Source organism: Chinchilla lanigera, unplaced genomic scaffold (assembly GCF_000276665.1).
Source record: "Chinchilla lanigera isolate Chin_1 unplaced genomic scaffold, ChiLan1.0 scaffold00028, whole genome shotgun sequence".
NCBI lineage: Eukaryota > Metazoa > Chordata > Mammalia > Rodentia > Chinchillidae > Chinchilla > Chinchilla lanigera.
Window position 1 is genome coordinate 12,363,743 of NW_004955429.1, and position 22,646 is coordinate 12,386,388.

The 22,646-nt window shown below is 37.7% G+C and overlaps 2 protein-coding genes across 2 annotated transcripts; one reads left to right on the forward strand and one right to left on the reverse strand.

The window, feature by feature from the left end:
- Positions 1-718: 718 nt before the first annotated feature.
- Positions 719-1,780, reverse strand: LOC102017804 (vomeronasal type-1 receptor 90-like). The gene has a single exon (XM_005387247.1). The coding sequence runs from the start codon at positions 1,778-1,780 to the stop codon at positions 719-721; it is 1,062 nt and encodes a 353-aa protein (XP_005387304.1).
- Positions 1,781-19,049: 17,269 nt separating this feature from the next.
- LOC102018121 (vomeronasal type-1 receptor 90-like) lies at positions 19,050-19,997 on the forward strand. The gene has a single exon (XM_005387248.1). It carries the CDS (start codon positions 19,050-19,052, stop codon positions 19,995-19,997), a length of 948 nt encoding a protein of 315 aa, XP_005387305.1.
- Positions 19,998-22,646: the final 2,649 nt, after the last annotated feature.

Genomic DNA, 22,646 nt, shown 5'->3' on the forward strand with positions numbered 1-22,646 from the left:
TGAAGATATCAATATGTAATACAACCACCATTGTTAATTCCCTACCACTTTGTTTGTAACTCTGTATTGTCTGTATTGTGCTTGTAATATGTTGTAAAATGTTGTATGTCTGTTAATGTTTCCCTCCTTTTATCTTTAAAATAAAAAAAAGTTATCAAACTAATCAGTATGTAGATCAAGGATATATGTTCATATCATGGTATTTGATTTTAATACAATTTCTGAAGATTCTCAGTAATCAAGTTAACATTATAAAGGAAAAGCAGGGGCTGGGGATTTAGCTCAGTGGCAAAAGCGCCTGCCCTGCAAGCGCAAGGTCATTAGTTAGGTTCCTGGTACCGGAGAAAAACCAAAACCAAAAAAAAAATAATAATAATAAATAAAGGAAAAGCATACAAACTGACAAATACCAAGATGTCCCTGGATGTTGTCCTGGAGCATTTTCTGTTTAATTCCTTCTTCCTGCTTCTTTCAACCCTGGTCTTCCCCATAACATCAGTGCTCCACCCCTATAACATACATCCTGTTCTTTAGAGTTTGTTGCAGCATATGAGCACTGGAACTCAAGCTTGTATTTCTTCACAGATTTAAACTGGTATACTTACAACCCAAATACATCAAAGGAAATACAGAAAAGATAAAACTACATTTATTTCAAAGATGCAAGAGAAATTACAAGTATTTAGTTATCTGGAAATTATCCATCAGGATGCAAATACTAGAAAATTCGTAGTCTTTTCCATCTGTATCTTAAGCACGCAATTACCCGTTTTTCAGAGCTCATCAGCACAAATGGACAGATTGTGGCATAGCCGTTGCCCACAAGCATGTGGACACAAAGATTAATTGGGTCATTGTTCTGCAATATTGCACGGGATGAGAAAGTAGCACAGTCCAAAAAGTACATGAGCATAAAGAAACCCATGAGCAGCAGGATGCTCCGAGTGGCCCTTTCTTCTGGAGATGCTTTTGGAGAAAGATTGGTGCTGTGAAGGTGCTGGAACTGCCTTTTATGCCTGCATAAGAGACTCACCATGTATCCACTTGAGAGAGCCATCAGCCCTATAAAGGAGATATCCTGAATATTCACCAGTGAGAGAAATATGTACCTGAACAAGTAAGTAATAGGCCTTTGAGAGCAGGATTCAGTGACAAACACGAGACTGTGTGAGGTCACATTGGGGATGGCATCAATGGAGACTAAGAAACGAGTATTAAGGATCATATTGAATACCCATAGAAACACAAGGTAACATGGGTAGTGATGTGAGGATTTATGTTTGAACTTTGCTAAACACGAGTTTCTGGGGCTTAAGGTAATGGCCTGGAGGACACTCAGTAGGCAGGTGGTACAGATGGAGAGAGACCTCATCAACTTTTGCACGTAGATAACCAATTTACACATGAGGCCATCCAACGAACCCTGAAACTCAAAAATGTCTGTAGCTATAAAGCCCATGGTTCCCACCAACACGAGGTGGATCAGGGCCAGCTGTGTGATAGTGAGGTCCAGGGGCTTGGGCCTGTGCTTGAGGAGAAATGTGAGGATGTGGAACAGAAGCAGGACAGTGTTGGCTGTGATCCCGATGGTGATTTCCAAGAAAAATGTGCTTCTCACATCAAAAAACCTGGAAATTTTTCCCTTTTTCTTCACCATAATAGCAAGAGTAAAACAATAAAGTCTGGGGAAAAAGAAAGAAGAATTATTTGTCACAAATATCACATCCATCATCATGTTGGCCAATGCTATGCCTTCATCAGAACATGGGATCCTCCCCATGCATCCTTTCCCTTCAGAGCTCACCTTTCCCCACTGGCAGAGCAATTATGTCTCTCGCTTCAGGGGCTGCACAGCACCTCTGAGAAAACTGTCACACGTGAGAAAGATGTTTCCATGTTTCTGTCTCATTTTTTAGTTTTCATCATGAGACACCATGTCCCATTTGTCTTTGTATCTATAGAAAGTAGAGAAAGTGCTAGCTACATACTAAGAGCTCTACTTCTATTGTGAAAGTTGGGAGGGGAGATTTGTCTACACCTAAAACTAAGATATTCTCAGGTGGTAACTGCCCATGGGATAGGTATATGCAGTTATGCAATGTGAGTGACGTCTTTTTTCTGGTTTATTGCTGGACCAAATATTCATGAAGAAGAAATGTTTCTTAGTATATTTGGAAGTTAAATGGATTTGATTTACATCTATAATCTGATATTTATCCAACTCAGGATCTGAAAAGTCAATTCAGACAACTGACTCACAGTCATCTGGTTGGTAAAAGGAGAATAAATATATTCCTTATTTCCTATGACTAGAATGTGCACAAATGTTTCAAACATGAAGAGAGACTGAGAGATGCATGAAATGTCAGGTACTATTATCATTACTGTATAGTTACTTATGCATAAACCTGAAAGAATTAACATGCTTTATAAGATATTATACCTCTGTCTCAGCCTGAAAGTGTAAGGAGATATAATCAAAGTTGTAGACCCTTAACAATACCTGTTTCTTAGACACATGAAACTAAAATGGTTTTTAATCTTCCAAGACTATAGTGCTCCCATATTCTAGAAACTCAAGGCAGGCAAACTTAGATCAGTAATGACACTGAAATTATTCTTTATTATTAGGACCATGAAATTTTTTTTCAGTCCAACATAACCATGTGGAAAGAGAATCTCAAATGTACCCAGATATTAAGCAAATTCTGGAGGTTCTTCTTTATGGTTTTAATTATACTAGTATCAAACATTCTCACCTGAAGGTGGTTCATAAGTCCAATTGTTTATATGTTCCTGACCTAAGAAGCGATAGTTCTGCAGAGTTATGGGGCCCATGTATAAATTTTGTAGGACACAATTTGGTGATAATAAACTTTTTAGTTTATCTCCCAGTGTGATACACTTATTTTTTTATCAGCCCTTATAAAGCTATAATGTTAAAGTACTAACATGGTGACATGGGTATAGAAACATCATCACAGACTAATCATTTCAACATCGCAGATTAAGACTACATTCATAGCTACTGAGAACATATGCTGTATAAGTTACGATGCTGTGTAAGTGACTGAGAGAAACCTGAACTGTTTAGACACAATGAACATGTGATAACGATTTTAAAACCAGAGGTAAGTATGTGGTCTCAGTTCTATGGAAGTTTTGATTTTAAAATAGAAATATCATAGTAAAAATTGAAAAATTTCATCTTCTTCTAAAGTGTTGGTACAGGAAAGTTACACAATTTTCTCCATTCACACAGTCAGAAAATTATGCCTTGGTCCTGTCATTTGCTCAGGGGGAACAGGGAAATATGCTTATCTGACTATCAGATGTCTCTGACCCATGTGGTTTCTGAGTCCTCAGTGCTCTGCTTTGTCTTTCAGGTTTTGTAAATCACACACACTTATCTCCTGTACATCTAAGCCATGCAAATTATAAAATGTTTCTTTATAATATTTGAAAAGCATGACTTTAATATGGTACATAACAATGTCTAAATAATATTTTAAAGAAACTGTCAGTGAGGCATTGGTTGATTAGCTTTGTATGTCTATATATGTTTTCATGAGAAACTACATTGAAGATATCAATATGTAATACAATAAGCATTGTTAATTCCCTACCACTCTGTTTGTAACTCCGTAATGTCTGTACTGATCCTTTGCTATTTTGTAAAACGTTGTTGATCTGTTAGTATTTTCCTCCTTTTATTTCTAAAATAAAAACAAACAAAAAAAAGAATTACATGAAACAGTAAACAGTAAATTATAAACTTGTATTCTGATGTTGTTTTTGCAAACTTCAGGCATTGATTTAGTTCTGTTTTCATAAATTTAGTTTGGTAAACAATCTGATAAAATGGGCCAAGTAGTACGTATGAATCTTACATAAATTGAGGGATAGAACTAAATTCTTAAAAGCATTGCTCATTGTTTAAGAACCTATAGTCCTAAAGCATGAAGGATTGAGGTTAAAGGTTTTTGCAGATGTTCTAATTTTACTCAACATTTGGGGTGTCATGAGGGCCACAAGTGCTTGCCAGAAACTGACAAATGTTCTTGAGGCAGCAGAGCAATCTCCTTTCTGCGCAGTCTTAATACAGGAAAGTGCTGCACTCAGGAGCACCCACTTATGTTATTAGTTCCCATGCAGGATCAGACACATGACAGAAAATAAGGCCACCCACACAGCCTGCTCAAAATTTTGTGGATCACACAACTATATTAGCAAAACACACTCCACATAGCTTGGTCCTGTATTTGTCTGTAGATGCTACACAGAAAGTTGTAAAGCTACTTCTGCAGCAATTTTTTTTATTAGGAAATATATCCTTGAGATCATGAACACATGAAAATGGCCTAACAGAAAAGATCTATCCGTGCCCCCGCCCAGCCATGCCTCACCCAGCTTATACCTGTGAGGCTGAGCACAGCTTAGGGGAACAGAAACAGGACAACAGCTTCCTCAATCCCCCAGATGATCTGGAAGACAATACCGAAATACAGCTTTTAGCAGTGACAGTGCTGAGACAGGATTTGCCTCACCCAAAATGACAAACACAAAATTCTCATGTTTTGAAGCTGAGCCAACCCACAACCCAGATGCCCTCTGATAGGCTTTTGTTAACAAAAAAGGAAAAAACAAAACAAAATAAATCACAGAGAAAATAGGCTTGAAGAAAGTCACACACAAAAGTGAAAAAAGCAAAGAAAATGCAAGTGGAAAGCTTATGCAAAGAAAAAACAGAAAATAGTGAGAAAGTCAAAGAGAAACCTCTGCATTTGCTTTGAGCAGTCACCATTTGGAGTGCTGATAACTCAGTAAGGCTGCAAATGCCTCCCTAAGAAATGTAGCACAGTTCAGAGCCTAGTTAATGACCTATCTAAGGAAGGATTTGCTTTAGACACACTGATATCTGGCAGTTACCCAAGCCAGGATCAATCCTGTGACACGGGACACTCTCTGATGTTTCACAAACCAGTGAGGAAACTCAGGTCAATGGACCTGAGCCAGAGGTGAGAAGAAACCAGCAGTACTGAGGGAGAGGGAAGACACAGTAGACTCCCACCAAAGAGGGGCACCTATGGCCTTGAAGGAAGACAGACTGTAGGGTGAAGAAAGTGCCTACCTAGTCTTTCTTTCCATAGACAAAAGGAAAGTAGTCTTTATATTATGCAGAATAAGACAGTGTGTAATAATAGGGTTCAAATCCAGAGTTCAGTCATGTGTCTTAGCTGCATAAAAGAGCAGATCTTGGCTGTTTATAAATTTTACCATGGTGGGCATCAACAGTGTCCTTCTCTAAAATGTAAATAATACTGACAATAAGCAAAAGATTGGTTTAGGTTCATGAGAATACTGTCTGCATGCTATGACTCTTATCAGAGCTCCAGTTGGAAAACTGCAGAGAGAAAGAGTAAGAAACAGCAGACACAACAAGGAAGGCAAAATTATCACCAACCAGATAGGTGGCCTGAACAGAGTGTACAGAATTTGTAATTCTTAGCACCTAAAGTACGAAGAACAAAATCAGGGGACAATTTGAAGACATGGATGGCATCTATGTACATTTTTAAATATGGGATATTATCATTATCTTTTTTTTCACTTAAAAGACATTAAATGAGATCTGTGTGCTTGTTTATGAAAAGGTATTCACACCATTTCCATGTTTACACACACTTTTTTTAAAAAATCAAGCCAAATTACTTGATGTCTCTTCCAAAGCAAAGAATAATCGCAGAGGCAGTTTGCCACAAATGTGAATCTCTCATCACTCACGAACACAGAAGCCTGCATGAGATTCTCCAAAAACCTCCTAGTGCAAGAAAAAATGTGTCCTCTTCATTGAAAATAACTGTCACTTTTGTCTCTGTATTTTTAAATTAAACACATACCATGAAAAGTTCCTGGTTTGCATTAATCTGTTGAGAAAAATATGTAAACAACCAGTGGAGGATGGATATAAGAAAACAGGAATAGATATCTCAACAGATGAAAATATTTAGTTTGAAGTCTTTCCTTAATAGGAAGTGCTTCCGGCATAACCACTATGGATGAAAGAAGAAGAAACACATGTAATTTGAAAAACAGGGTGAAAATAGAAAGAGAGACAGTCTTTCCACTCAAAAAATACTGGTAGGTTATACTCAGAGACCTTTACTGTAAACACAGCAAAAACCTCCATCACCATCACCTCGCTTTAGTTGTCACCATATTAAAGGCTGACCCCATCAAGATGAATTTTATGAAATCAACAGAGGACCAAGGAGACTTTTGTGAAAAAATATATAGGAATGAGGTAATCCATTCTTTCACAGCTGATGCTTTAAACAAAATATTTTTTATACTAAATAATTTAAAGGAAAATTAACCAGCACACATTGCACGGGTTACTTTCTTAAAAATCTTTAAGTGACTTAAATGGTAGAAAATTTTAAGTGACTTAAGTGACTTAGATGGTAGAACAGAAACTCATTCTATGTATGCAAAACCCACGGTCAAAGTTCATCTATTTATGAGGGATGTAAGTAAGAATACAAAGCTTCAGACTAAAATAACAATATCTTCCTGGAGAAATGATATATGGAAGTAAATCAACACCACTTAATACAGAGAAATAAGCACATGCCAGAAACTAATTTAGTATTTCTTATGAAAAATAATACTCATTTTCTGCATAATATTATTAAAACCGGAGTCTATGAAAATCTCGGTCTACAGAAACCTTACCATAAAGCCCATTGTCTCACTTCCTCAGCCTGCCTAGGACCGTGCCCACCACAGACCCTGCATCTGTGACCAGAGAGGCACTTACCGAGGGGCACGTGTGCAGATCTGGTGCTCCTGAGAAAACTGCACAGCCTTAATAAAAGCATGTCATTAGTGCACCACTGTGAAGATGTGTCATTTTAGAATCTGTAGATAGATAAGTGACAAGAGCTCACTAGAAAGGACAGAACCACACAGTTCCCAGTCTAAAATTCTGACTATCTGTGGAGTTTATTTTAATCATTCTAGATAATAGCCATATGGGAACAGCTGTGCTCCAAACTTTATTCAATGATCCCCTGACACATCTGCATGAGGGATGAGAAAGGTCCCATTGTATCCTAAGTTCAAACTCATCAAGAACTATTGCAAATAAGTCCCAGCAGGTGGCAAACTCCTCTGCTGTGGGAGACTCCTGTTGCCTCGCAGTGCCTACCACTGATGCCTCCCCAGGAGCTCAAGTTTCCCTCTGTATGATGGGAGATTGAGCATCCAAATGATGTGTGATTCACACGGTCTTTTCCAGTGTTTTCTCATGTGGAGCACCTGATTCCTGGGTGTTACTAGCTGTGCATTTTTATACTCCATGATTTTAAAGTTCTCAGCTTTAAGTTTCAAGCTATGAGTGAAGTGTGGATATGAATTTTAATACAAATAAAAGCCAGAATCCCACCTCCTCAGTGAAGTGTTGTGCATCGAGATGATCACAGGCACATGATCCTAAGTGAAATGGAAGCAAAGCAGGAGCTGGAATCCATACTATGAAGAAGTTAAATATTCACCCCTCATTCATACCAGTGGAGGTTGAAAAAAAGTTTCCCACTTTCTCCAATTTAAAAAAAAAAAAGAAAAACAGGGGCTGGGGATTTAGCTCAGTGGCACAGCACCTGCCTGGCAAGCTCAAGGCTGTGAGTTCAATTCCAGGTACTGGAAAAAAAAAATCAGGGCGGAAGGACCCCACACACCATGGGCTTCACACTTCAAATTTCCAAGTCCCATCAAGCTCTACACCTTGTTTCTGTTCCACACAGGGCCACAAAGATGACTGTCAAACAACAGAACCAATTAAGAAAGAGGTCAATGCCTGAGAGAGGAGGTAGGCTGCCTGGGAAGTCAGCTCCTTCAGGGAGAAACATGAATGTCCCAACAGCAATGGCCCCAAAAAAAGCCCAGAGGTGGTGGAAAGGAAAAACCAGTGTGTGGCTTTGTCCTGAGAGTAGCTTTTCCATAGTGGGGTTGCAGAGGAGAAGCAATCCAGTGCAGTACCTGCCACAACATCAAAGAGAGTTTAATCAGGTGGGATAGGGTTGCCTGTGTGAGTGTGCATCATGAAATATCTACTCCAAGGCTGAAGTGCTACAGTGCAACAGGGACTTGGTGAGAGACAGCCATGGACACAGAGTAGTAAAGTGTAAGTTCTGGACATAGATCCCACCAGATGCCCTGATTAGTTCATGCTCAGGCCAGGAAGGACTAGAGCCCACATTGTGTGATGCAAGGTCTGATTTGGTGAGTTTGGCTTCCAGAGGTGGATTTGGCTTTCAGATCTAAAGACAATCACATAGAGTTGAGAGGCCTGCTTTTGCACCTACGCCACTGCTTATTACCCACAGGACCCAGAGGCCTGATTGCTTCCCTGTGAGCCAACATGAGAGGGGATGAGTCTTGGACTGGACCATGCCACAGACTGGGGATTACAGACGGAGGATTCTTGAGCAGAGGAGTCACCTCGCAAACCCACAGGCTATAAAGAGAGGAGGAGAGGGCTGCGTGCCATGCTGAATTCCAAAACCTGCAGGGCCTGGAACTAAACCACTTATTTGGAAATACATAGGAATTTATTATTCTTTCTCCTGTGGGCCCAAACTTTTTTCTCTACTGAGTTTTGTAATGTTGCTGCTGCTGCTGCTGCTGCTGTTGTTGTTGTTGTGTTGTTGTTGTTGTTGTTGTTCCTGTTCTTGTTTGCTTTGGACATCAGTTTTGTTCTGGTTTGATTTGGTTTGTATGTGCAGTTGTTTTCTTTTGGGAGCCATTCTCCGTTTTATCTCCCACTCTTTCTGTGGGGATTTTTATTTTTATTTTTTTTATTTTTTTTTATTTTTTTTTTGGTTTTCCTCCAGTACCAGGAACCAAACTCACGACCTTGCGCTTGCCAGGCAGGCACTTTTGTCGCTGAGCTAAATCTCTGTGGGGATTTTTATTAATATTATCTCTTTTATATTAGAAGTTCTTTTCTCTCTCTCTCTCTCTCTCTCTCTCTCTCTCTCTCTCTCTCTCTTTCTCTTTGCTTCTCCATCTCTGTCTCTGTCCCTCTCTATTTTTGTTCCCTTTTGTTGGTTCCCTTATTTTTTTTCTTTTTTTTCATTGCCTTACTCTCCATTTTTTATTACTTATGTTTTTGCTTTTTGTTTTTTTCTGTGACTTTTCACTAATACTATACCTTTACTCCTTAACTCAGACTCTCATTCTCCATTACTTCTATGCTTACCAATATAACCATTATGATTTATGAATATAGAGATAGTTCAATATAGTGTACTATGTTTGAGCACTGCTCCATGTTTTGTAGAAGTAAAGTTGTTTTACTGACTACACATTTACTATAGATGAATATATCCTCTCTCTTAGGGATGACACTGTAACTATGGATCTCATTCCTATGGATGAGAGTGGAACATCATTGGAACTGAGGGTTTCTCAATGTCCACTTTATATTTGATGCTATTGTAGTTATTGTTACTTTAACCAAAGAGACAAAGCTGCTGCTATCAATTGGGCTCAGCTTCATGACTCTAGAACCTGATATTCTCTGCATGATGGTGATGGTGAAGAGTGATTTGGAGTTTTCAATCACTTATGGTAGTTTGTATGTTCTAAATGCATGTTTAGAGTGACAGTTGTTATATTTTATTTCTGGTGTGTGCTTAAAACTCATCTGTGGTTTCCCATTCACCATACGCTTCTAGGATGTCATTTCTTCTAGGCTCTGTCATTAGACTTCATGTGTGTGTACATACACACACATTTATTCATGGATGTGTATGTTTACACATGTACATATGTGTCTGTGCATATAAACTTCCCCATGTATACATGCATATCTAAATTGTTCACGTACTCATCTGTGTATTTAGTAACCTGAGTTCATACTGATATCTTTAACTATAATCAAGAGCTTGAATACAGAAGAACCACTTTGAATTATATATACATATGGTACTTATTGTGATATATGAAACCCTTTTATGCTTCTATTTGCCATCTCTTTTACTCCTTGCTTAGGAATCTCTTCAGAACATTTACCTGCTTGTTAATTGTCTTTTCTTCTTGTTATGTGTTAAGAGGTCCTGTATATTTGGGGTATAAGTGTGTTATATATACTACTGGTAAGTAGTGGCTCTTCATCTTGTGAGGTTCACAATATAATTCATAGATAAAAAGATCTGGAGATTTTTAAGATTAGTACAGGTACTTCCTTTATTCTGAACAGCATTGCAATTCTATATATTTCTCTACCCCACTCTCTGTTATCTTCTATTTCAATACATTAGTTTATTATAAAAACATAATGTTGGGTATTTTCAATCACTTATGGTAGTTTGTATGTTTTAGTGATTTAGTTAGAACCAATGATATTTAAACTGCACTTGGATAAATATCTACCACATTTGCACTTGGATAAATATCTTTTTATTGTTTGTTTATTCTTCTTTGCTTTCTCTTTTTTTATTTTTTACTTTTTTGTACTGGGAATTGAACTCATGACCTCACACTTGCCAGGCATGTGCTTGCTGCAGTGCTAAATCCCCGGCCCTGTTTTCTCTTCTATCATTCTCCCATCTTATGATTTTTAATGAGCATTTGATATTGTACTTTTTTGTCTCTTATTAGCAAATATTCTTGCTCATTTTTCATTCATTACATTTATTGGTACATTTAAGATATACATAATGACCACATTCATGATAGGGAATTTGCACCTGTACATGATGTATCTTGATTTTTCTTTCTTTTCCATCTCCCTATCCTCCCTTCAATCCCTCCCCCTTTCTTTATTTACAAAATATTTTCCCCCATTTTTCCCTTCTTTATACTGGTAGCTCTAAAATTTGCAATAATCATTTATGACTAATCTAATTCATTTTCAGACAACAGTTCATTGGTATGGCAGCTGCCTGCCAGGACTCCTAATCCTTCCTCCTTGTCCTTAGAGTCATTGCCTCAGTCATTTCCCTTGCCTACAGTTATATTAACTATATAGTGTGCCTGTTTTCATTTTGAGCAAAGTGATTCTATTAGAACAGTTAAACATACGAAAACTAAGTTCCCTGTTAGCCCTTATACTTACTGCTTGTCTTATACTCCTAATTTCTTTTTGACAGTCTTAAATTCCAACCTGTAATATCAACCTTCTTTCTGAAGAAATCAACACTTCCTGCAAAGCAGGGATACTTTGCCTCAATTTTTGTGTGATAAGCTCTTTACTTCTCCTTTACCTAAAAATAAAATTTATTTTTAATTTGATATTACCCTCATAGAGAAACTGAGTGGAATGTACAGAGATCTCCCCACTATCTCCCCACATGGGCACCACCTCCATTACTACAAACATCTGGCCCCATTTTCATAATTTCTCTTTATATCCAGTGAACCTACACTATCTCCCAAAGTCCATACTTTGTTTATGGACATATTCTTGGCCTTATACATTCCATGGTTTTCTGAAAACTGTGTGACATACACTTACCATCATGTGACATGCAGTTTCCCTTCCCTATGACTCCTCTTTGTTTGGTTGTGTGTCTCCCACTAACCCCAAGAAACCATCGATAGTTATACTATGTCCATACTTTTAACCTTTCTAGAATATCTTATAATTGGATTGACACAGTGTGTAGTCTACTCAGATTAGCTTCCATGTAATAAGACTTAATGTTTAAATGTTCTTGAATTGAGAGCTCCTGTCCTTTTTGGCACTGAATAATATTCTATATGTCTGAATGCACAGCTCTTTATTTGTCCACTCATCTACCGAGGAATATTATAATTGCTTCCAAGTTTTGGGAATTAGGAATAAAGCCTGCATAAGTTTTCCTTGTGTAGGATTTTTATATATGTATTCATTTTCTTTAGTTAAGTCTGAAGAAGCATGATTAGAAGATTTTGTAGTAAATGTATGTTTTATGTGCAAGAAATTGTCACAAGCCCCCCCCCAATATCTGTACTTCTCTGTATTCTTGCCGACTGTAAAATAGTATTTGGATTGCACAGCATCCTCAAGGGAAATTAGCATGTGGAATTTAACCATTCTAATTCGGGTATAGTGTCTTCTATTTTGAATGATAACTTCTTTGCTTCTATATAGAACACTTGATTGGTCTACTTTTTCCACTATTTTTTGCAATTTATTCTCTTTATTATTAGATGTTTGAAGTCCATAATATTTACATCCCTGTGTGGTTTTGGTACATGTAGATAGTATATCTTAATTTCCTTTTGTGAACTCCTTTCCTTCCCTATCCTACCCTAGGTTCAACAATGTTCCATTCTAAACCTTGGGAAAGAGATCTATAGTTATACAAGAATACCTAAGAAAAAAATATACTCATCCACAGTAAATATCAGTTCACTAAAAGACGTTTACTTCCATCAATAATATAACTAGTTTAAACAAAACTACAATAATTTTAACAATCTACATATTCATAAACATTAATTCTTATATTTGTAAGTATACAAGTACTGGAGAATGAGAATTTGAATTATGGAGTAAAAGAAAATTAGTAGTAGTAGAGAAAAGTAACAGCAACAAACAAAAAGAAAATGTGTAAGTAATAACAAATGGAGAATAAAATAAGAAAAAAGGAAATACAGTAAAGAAATATATTAGAAGGGAGAAAGAGAGAAAACAAAAAAGTCCTAATCAAATAAGGATAATATTAATACCAAGTTAAAAAAAATAGGAGATAAAACAACAAATAGCACCAAAAAGACACACACAAAACACAACATCCCAAGCCAAAAGAATGACAAGAAACTCAAAACTCAATAGAGAAAAAAATTGGGGCCCAAAAAAGAAAAAATAATAAATTCCTATGTATTTCTGTTATGCTTTGTGTGTCATTTTTGCAAGGGAGAACAACATAATACAGGACACATATTCTATATGATTATTTATAATAATCACCCAAAGAATGATATACAAGAGTGCAGGAAGTCTGTCCACACGCTATAGACCAAGAAATCTAGATGAAGGCCTGGATCCCATGGAATGTCCTACATGAGTCCAGCTGAAGACCTAGAGCCCATAGCAATATCTCATGCAGGCCTGTTTCACAGATCTGCTGCAAAGGCCCAAAGGTCAGTGGTGGAATCTAGGAGCTCTGTGCCAGCAGGATGAAGGATCTGTACTAGCAGGCTGAGGTATCTGCACTGGAGCCAGGAAGTGATGCTCAGAAAAACCAGAGCTGCCCCAAAAGGTACCACAGCCATCCTCAGCAACAGTGAGGTCCCAAGCTCCTCTGATGATCAAGATGGCCCCGTTCCTATCAGGGAAGTCAGTGTAGCAAGCTTTTCCAGGAAACCAGCAGTGCGCCATCTTCCCCTCCAGAGCCAGGAAGAGATGCTCAAAGTGAGGACCAGAGCTGCCCCAAAGTGAACAGAAGCCATTCTCAGTGCCAACAAGGTTCTGAGCTCCTTGCAGGATGAAAACAGCCAAGTTCATCAGGAAAACCAGCATGATGAGCTCCTCCAAAACAACCAACAGCTCCTTACAGCTTCTACCAGATCCCAACAGCCTCTCTCAGCTCCCAACAGCCTCCCTTCTTCTCCAGTTCTGCCTCGTATGCTGCTGGTGACAGTCCTCAGGTGGGCCTCCCACACCCAGCACCTTGCTTACTCAGTTCAGCTCGGGGTTATAAGTTGACCACCAGTTGTCAATCCACTACAATTTCCAAATAAGTGATTTACTTCCAGGCTCTGCTGGTTTTGGAATTCAGCAAGGTACACAGCCTTCTTCTCCTCTCTTTATAGCCTGTGCATTTGTGATGCGACTTCTCTGCTCAAGAATCCTCTGTCAGTAAACCCTAGTCTGTGGCACTGCCCAGTCCGAGACTCATCCCCACTCCTATTAGCTCACAGGGAAGCAGTCAGACTTCTAGCTCCTGAGGGTTAAAGGCAATAGTATGGGTACAAAGGCAGGCCTCTGAACTCTATGTGCCCATCTTTAGATCTGAAAGCCAAACCCAGAAAATCACACTTTCCACCACAGAATGAGGGCCCCAGTCCTTCCTAGCCTGAGCATGAACTAATCAGGGCATCTCGTGGGATCTATGTCCAGCTCTTACACTTTCCTACTATGTGTTCCTGGTTGTCCCTCACCAAGTCCCTGTTGCAGTGTAGCACTTCAGCCCTGGAGAAGATATTTCATGATGCACACTCACACAGGCAACCCTTTCCCAAAACGCCACCTGATTAAACTCTCTTTGGCCCTGTGGCAGGAAGCACACTGCTTTGCTTCTCCTGTGCTATCCCACTGTGAAAAAGCCGCTCTCAGGCCAAAGCCCCACACTGGTTTTCTCTTTATTTTTTTCTTTCATGCCAGCTATGGTGTTTTCTGGGAGCAGGTGTTGTTGGCCCACCCATGGTTTCTCCCTGAATTAGCTGACTTCCTAGGCAGCCTACTTCATCTGTCAGGCCTTGGCATCTTTCTTAATCAGGACAGTTGTTTGACAGCAATCTTCATGACCCTGTGTGGAAGGGAACCAAGGTGTAGTTCCTCTTGGGACGTGGAAGTTTAAAATGTGAATCCCATGGTGGGTGGGGGTCCTTCCACGGTAATATTGTGTTTCTTTTTTTAATTCAGAGGAAGTGGGAACCTTTGTTTTTAACCTCCACTGATATGAATGAGGGGTGAATATTTAGCTTCTTCATCATGTGGATTCCAGCCCCTGTTATGATCATGTCCCTGTGATCATCTGGATTCACAACACCCTACTATAGAGGCAGGATTCTGGTTTACATATGTATTAAATTTCATGTTGATATTTTACTCATATCTTAAAACGTAAAGCTGAGAACTTGAAAATCATGGAGTACACAAAATGCACAGCCAGTGACAGCCAGGAACCAGATGATCCATGTGAGAAAAGACTGGAGAAGAGTGTGCGAGTCACACATCATACGGAGGGGAACTAGACCCTGGGGAGGCATCGGTGGGCAGCAACAGGAGTCTCTCACAGCAGAGGAGTTTGCCACCTGCTGGGACTAATTTGCAATAGTTCTCCACGAAGCTGAACTTATGATAAAATGGGGCCTTTCTCATCCCTCATGCAGATGTGTCAGGGGAACATCGAGTAAAGTTTGGAGCACAGCTGTTCCCAGATGGCTATTACCTAGAAAGAGTAAAATAGGCTCCACAGACAGGCAAATTGTCCTACTCAGGACTCAGTGGTTCTGTCCTTTCTAGTGAGATCTTGTCACATTTCTACAGATTCTAAAATGACACATCTTCACAGTGCTGTGCTAGTGACATCCTTATATTAAGGCTGTGCAGAGTTTTCTCAGGAGCACCAGATCCGCACACGTGCCCTGGGTAAGTGCCTCTCTGGTCACAGATGCAGGGTGTGTGGTGGGCAGGATCCTAGGCAGGCTAAGGAAGTCAGACAATGGGCTTTATAGTAAAGTTTCTGTAGACAGATTTTCATAGACTCCAGCTTTAATAATATGCAGAAAATGAGAATTATTTTTCATAGGAAATACTAAATTAGTTTCTGGCATATGCTTATTTCTCTGAATTAAATGGTATTGATTTACATCCAATATCATTTCTCCAGGAAGATATTGTTACTTTAGTCTAAAGATTTATATTTTTATTTATACCACTCATAAATAGATGAACTTTCACTGTGCAGTTCAATATGCAGAATTAGTTTCTCTTGTACCATTTGTGTAAGTCACTGAAAGCTTTTTAAAAAAAATAACCTGTGTAATGTGTGCTAGTTAACTTTCATTTGAGTTCTTTAGTATGAAACGAGGTGCTTTGAGTAAAGCATCAGCTGTGAAAGAGACCTTAACTTCATTCCCAAAAAAGATGTGCAAGCATTTTCTCAGAAAAGCCCGCTTGGCTTACTGTTGATTTCACAAAATTCACCCTGATGGTTTCAGCCTTTAATATGGTGACAAGTAAAGCAAGATGATGATGATGGAGGTTTTTGCTGTGTTTACAGTACAGGTCTCTGAATATAACATAGCAGCATTTCTTGAGAGGAAACATTATCTCTCTTTCTACGTCCAGCATTTTTTTCAAATTAAAAATAATTCTTCTACTTTCATTCACAATGCTTATGCTAGAACCCTTTCCAGAAAGAATAAGTTTAGAATCAAATATGTTCATCTGTCCTGATCTCTATGCCTCTTGTGTTACATCCAGTCTCCACTGGTTATTTAAAGGTTTTTCTCAACAGATTAATGGGAACTATTACCTTTTCTTTGTATACGTCTGATTCCAAAATACAAAGACAAAACAGACACATATTTTCCTTGAACAACAGCGTTCTTCCTTGCACTATGGGGTTGACTGGCAGTTCTACAGGCTTCTGTATTTGTCAGGGATGAGAGTTTCACATTTGTGACAAACTGCCTCTGGGATTATTCTGCCTCTGATCATCCTGTAGATGTAGGGAGCTGCTGTCCTGTTTCTGTTCCCCTAAGCTGGGCTCGGCTTGGCAGGTATGAGCTGGATGCAGCATGGCTGGGCGGGGACACTACTAGATCAGTTCTGTTAGCATGCTTTCAAGTGTTCACAGTCTCAAGACTGTATTTTCCAATACAGTATTAGTTTAAAATTAGCTTTATACCTTTCTGTACAACATCTACGGACAACTATAGGACCAAACTATGTGGAGTGAGTTTCGTTGGTATTTTTGTGTGATTCACAAAATTTTGAGGTGGCTGGACAGTTGGCCTTAATTTCTGTGATGTTTCTCATCTTCACAGGAACTAATAATGTAACTAGGTGCTCCTGAGTGCAGCACTTTCTGGTATTAAAGATGTGTAGAAAGGAGATTGATCTTCGGCTCCAAAAAAATTGCCAGTTTCTGGTTAAAAACTTAGGGCACACCGTGACATCCTGAATGTTGAGTAAACTTATAGCATCTGCAAAAATCTCCCACCTCAATCCTTTACACGTTAGGACTGCAGTTTCTTAAACATTAAGCAATTTTATTAGAATTTAGTTGTTTCCTTCAATTTATAGAAGGTTCATACATGCTACTTGACCCATTTTATGAGACGCTTTCTAAACTTAATTTATGAAAACAAAGTTAAAGTGGAGCTTGAATTTTGTAAAAATGACATAAGAAGATAAATTTATCATTTACAGTTTACTTTTTCATGTAACTCTTTCAAAATATTATTTAGATATTATATACAAATTTAAAGTCATGCCTTTAAAATATTGTATGAATATGTTTTATAAATTGTATGGCATGGAGGTACAGGAAATAAGTATATGTCATTTATAAAAGATGAAAGACAGAGCAGAGCACTGAGGACTCAGAAACCACATGTATCAGAGACATCTGATAGTCAGACATATTTTCCATGTTCCCCCTGAGCAAGTGACAGGACCAAACCGTAAGTTGTTGACTGTGTGAATGGGAAAATTGTGTATATTTCCTTTACCAATATTTTTGAAAAAGATGAGCTTTGTCTAGCTTTACCATGACATTTCTATTTTAAAAATCAAAATTCCCATATAATTCAGACCACATACTTCCTTTCCTCTGGCTTTAAAACTGAGATCACATATTCTTTGTTTCTAAACAGTTCAGGTTTCTCTCAGTCACTTACACAGCATAGTGACTTATACAGCGTGTGTTCTCAGTAGCTACAAATGTAGTCTTAATCTGTGATGTTGAAATGATTAGTCTGTGATGATATGTTTCTATAACCATGACACCATGTTAGGACTTTAACATTATAGCTTTATAAAGGCTAATGTAAAGCAAATACATGCATTACAGTAGGAAATAAAATAAAAAGTTTATTGTCACCAAATTCTGTACTATAGAATTTACACTGGGGCCCCATAAGTCTGCAGAACTGTCCTTTCTTGCTTGGAAGACATAAATGTTTGTACTCATTGTGCACCACCTTCAGAGTGACAATATTTGCAACTCATCTAATTAAAATCATAAGGAAGAATCTGCAGAATTTGCTTAATATCTGGGTACATTTGAGATTCTCTTTTCAAATGGTTATGATGGACTTAAAAGAAAATTTCATGGTCTTAATAATAAAGAATAACTTCAGTGTCATTACTGATCTAGGTTTGCCTGGCATGAGTTTCTAGAATATATGAACACTATAGTCTTGGAAAACTAAAAAACATTTTAGTGTCATGTGTCTCATAAACTGATATTGTTAGTTGTCCACTATTTTGATTATTTTTCCATACGCTTTTACCCTAAGTCAGAGGTACAATATCTTCCAAAGCCTACTAATTCTATCAAGCTTTATGCATAAGCAAGTATATAATAATGATAGTAGTACCTGACATTTCATGTTTTGTTATTCTCTCTTCATATTTGGTACATTTGTATATACTCTATCTCTATGAAATTAGGTATATACTGGTCTCCATTTACAGACTGAGTGTCAGATGTATGAAGCAATTTTTCATATACTGAGTTTGATAAATGTCCAATTATAGATGTAAATCACATTAATTTCACTTCAGAACACACTAAAAAACATTCGTTCTCTATGAATACTTTGGCCTGCAATAAGCCAGGAGTAAGATGTCACTGACACAACTGTGTATGCCTACCCCATGGACAGTTACTCCTTGAGAGGATCTTAGTTTCGGATATTGGCAAATCTGCTCTCTCAAATTCCACAAAAGTGGTTGAGCTCTTAGTATGTAGCTAGCACTTTTTCTACTTTCCATAGATACAAAGACAAATAACGCCTTGTGTCTGATGATGAAAACTGAAAACTAAGACAGAAACACGGAAACACCTTCCTCACCTGTGACACTTTTCTCAGAGGTACACTGGGGCTGCTTAAGTGAGACATACAACCACCCTGCCATCAGGAAAGGTGAGCTCTGAAGGTAAAAGACGCATGGGAAGGCATACAATGTTCTCCATACATTGTATTGGAGGCATACAATGATGAAGGCATAGGACTTGCCAAGGTGATGGTGGTGGTGATAATTGTGGTAAATAATTCTCCTTGCTTTTTTCTTCAGAATTCTATTATCGCTTGCTATGATGGTGAAGAAAAAAAGAAAGATTTTCATGACTTTTTATGTGAGACGCATATTTTTCTTTGAAATCACTGTCGGGATCACAGCCAACACTATCCTGCTTCTGTTCCACAGCCTCACATTTCTCCTCAAGCACAGGCCCAAGCCCCTGGACCTGACTGTTGCACACCTGGCCCTGATCCACCTGGTGATGCTGGTAACCATGGGCTTCGTAGCTGCAGATACTTTTGAGTTTCAGGGTTGGGTGGATGGCCTCACATGTAAATTGGTTATCTACGTGCACAGGTTGACGAGGTCCCTCTCCATCTGTACCACCTGCCTGCTGAGCATCCTCCAGGCCATCACCCTAAGCCCCAGAAACTCTTGTTTGGCAGAATTGAAACATAAATCCTCACATCACTACCCATGTTGCCTTGTGTTTCTATGGATCTTCAATATGATCCTGAATACTCGTTTCTTAGTCTCCATCGGGGCCACCCCCAATGTGACCTCACACAGTCTCCTGTTTGTCACTGAATCCTGCTCTCAGTGGTCTATTAGTCACTTATTCAGGTACATATTTTTGTCACTGGTGAATATTCAGGATATCTCCTTCATAGGGCTGATGGCTCTCTCAAGTGGATACATGGTGAGCCTGTTGTGCAGGCATAAGAGGCAGTTCCAGCACCTTCACAGCACCAATCTTTCTCCAAAAGCATCTCCCGAAGAAAGGGCCACTCAGAGCATCCTGCTTCTCATGGGTTTCTTTATGCTCATGTACTTTTTGGACTGTGTTACTTTCTCATCCCGTGCAATATTGTGGAACAATGACCCAATTAATCTTTGTGTCCAGATGCTTGTGGGCAGTGGTTATGCCACAGTCTGTCCTTTTGTGCTAATGAGCACTGAAAAACGGATGATTGAGTGCTTAACATCCAGGTGGAAAAAGTATAAATGCTCCAGAATTTGCTGATGAATAATTGCCTTTCAGATTATCTAATACTTGGAATTTCTTTTGCATCATTGAAATGTATGCAATTTTTTTCTATTAAACATATTTCCTTTGATGTATTTGGATAATGAGTACAAAAGGGATAATTTAAAAGTGTAACTCTTTGAAGAAATATAGGCTGAAGTTCCAATGATGTTCATATGCACTGGTGCTTTTATACAGCTACAAACACTAAAGAACAAGGATGTATGTTATGGGAGTGGAGTGCTGGTGTTATGAGGAAAGACCATGACTGAAAGAAGCAGGAAGAAGGTATTAAACTGAAAATGCTCAAGGGCAATATGCAGGGACATCTTGGTATTTATCAGTTTTTATGCTTTTCCTTTGTAATGTCAACTTGATGATAGAGAATCTTCAGAAATTCTATTAAAATAAAACAGTATGAGTTCAACATATATCCTTGATATATATTAGTCATTACTTTAATAACTAACTTAATATTATGAGCATAATGCCAAATGTGTGTTCACATACAACTAATGTTTTTTAAAATAATTTGATAGTATTAGATATATATATACAAGGTGAGAAAATTCTCCAGAAAGTTTAAAAATACAATTATTGTAGTGTGAATTTACTATACATAATTTAATGATAATAGCCAATCACAACTAGGTAGTGCAATTTATTTCCACTTCCATTGGAAAATCTATAAATCTATATGAATGATATATAGAGAGGTTCCATATATAAATACATATCATTTTATAATAGAAATTCAGAACTTTAATTCTTTATGTTTTTTTTATTTTAAAGAGACTAGTAAAAAGAAAACAATAGCAAAATACCATCACAGATAAAACAAAACAAAGCAAAAATATTACAAATGATACAGGATTTCAAACAAAATGATAGGAATTAACAGTGGTTTGTTATATCATATATTATTATCTTCAGTGAAGTTGATCAGGTTCCTTTGTTTTCATAATGCTTATCATACCTCCTAATTGTTATTCACTCTTGAGGCAGAAGAGAAAAGAAAGAAGGGGAAAATTGTGTATATATGTACATATAGTATAGATAACATAGTTGTACTACTGACACATCACTTTATTGAAAGGAACAGTTAATGATTCATTATTTGATCAACCTTGCATGTCTATATCTGTTTTCCTGAGTAACCACTTTAAAGTTATCAATAAGTAATACAGCAACCATTGTTAATTTCCTGTCACCTTGTCTGTAATTCAGTATTGCTTGTATTGTTCTTGTGCTATTTTGTAAATGGATGTCTGTTTGTTGGTATGCTTTCATTCTTTTAGTTTTTTTTAATTAAAAAAAAGAAGTTGCTCAGATTACCAGATGTGAGAATACAACATTGATCAAACCATTAAAGAGAATTAAAAAATAATTTAGAAAATTAAAGATGACACAGAGCTTCACTAGAAAAGATGGTGGGAATTCACCAATGGTGTTCTATTGCATACTCTAATCTTCAAATCAGTTGCTGAGATTACCAGGTATAAGCCTACATAATTTGTGAAACTAAAAAAAGTTAAGCATTAACTATTCCTTTCAATAAACCACCAGACATCAGCAGTACAGTTATCTCAGCTCTCCATATATGTATAGTCTTTCTTCTTTCTTTCTTTTTCTTCTTTCCCTCATCCCAGTTGTTCCCTCCTTTGAGCAATTTCTTTCCCTTTCACATTTTCTATTGTCCATTTTGGATTTTATTTACTCTTTCATGTTATTACACTAGGGAAACAATATGATGCTTAAAGATGAGGTCCAATTTATTTCATTTAACAGTATGTTCTCTAGATGCATTCATTTACCCATGAAAGCCTTAGGTTTATCTTTTTTTTATAGTTTTTATCCATTCCTCAGTTGATGGGCATTTGGGTTGTTTCCAAGCGTTGGCTATGACAAATTGTGCTGCTATAAACATGGGTGCACATATATGGCTGTGATATGATGTTTTCATTCTTCTGGGAAAATACCCAAAAAAGGGAATACTTGGATTAAGCCAGACTTCTAATCCTAGTTTTGTGAGGAATCTCCACATTGATTTCCACACTAGTTTCACCAGTCTACGCTCCTACCAGCAGTGGAGAAGGGTTCCTTCTCCCAACAGCCTCTCCAGCATTTGTTAGTCACTGATTTCTTAATTTCTTGACTTCTTCATGATAACCATTCTTTCTAGAGTGAGATGGAATCTCGGTGTTGTTTTAATTAGCATTTCTTGAATGACTAATGATGTTCAACATTTTTCATATATTTATTTTCCTTTGGTATTTCTTCATCTGAGAATTGTGTATTCATATCAGATACTCATTTTAAGATTGGGTCTTTTAATTTGGGGAGGGCTGATTTTTTAAATTCTCTATGTTCTACATATAAGTCCTTTGTCCAAGGGTCAGTTGGCTAAAATGTTTTCCCAATTCAAGAGTTTTCTTTTTACTCTGCTGGTGATTTCTTTTGATGTGCAAACACTTTTCAGTTGGATAAGATCCCAGATTTTAACTCTTTGAAGTATTTCCCATGCAGTTTGGTTTTTGTTCATGAGCTCTCTGCCTGCCCCTATGTCCTCAAGATTTTTACCTACTTTCTCTTAAAGTAGATTTAGTGTTTCTCTTTTAATATTTAGATCTTTGATCCATTTCACTT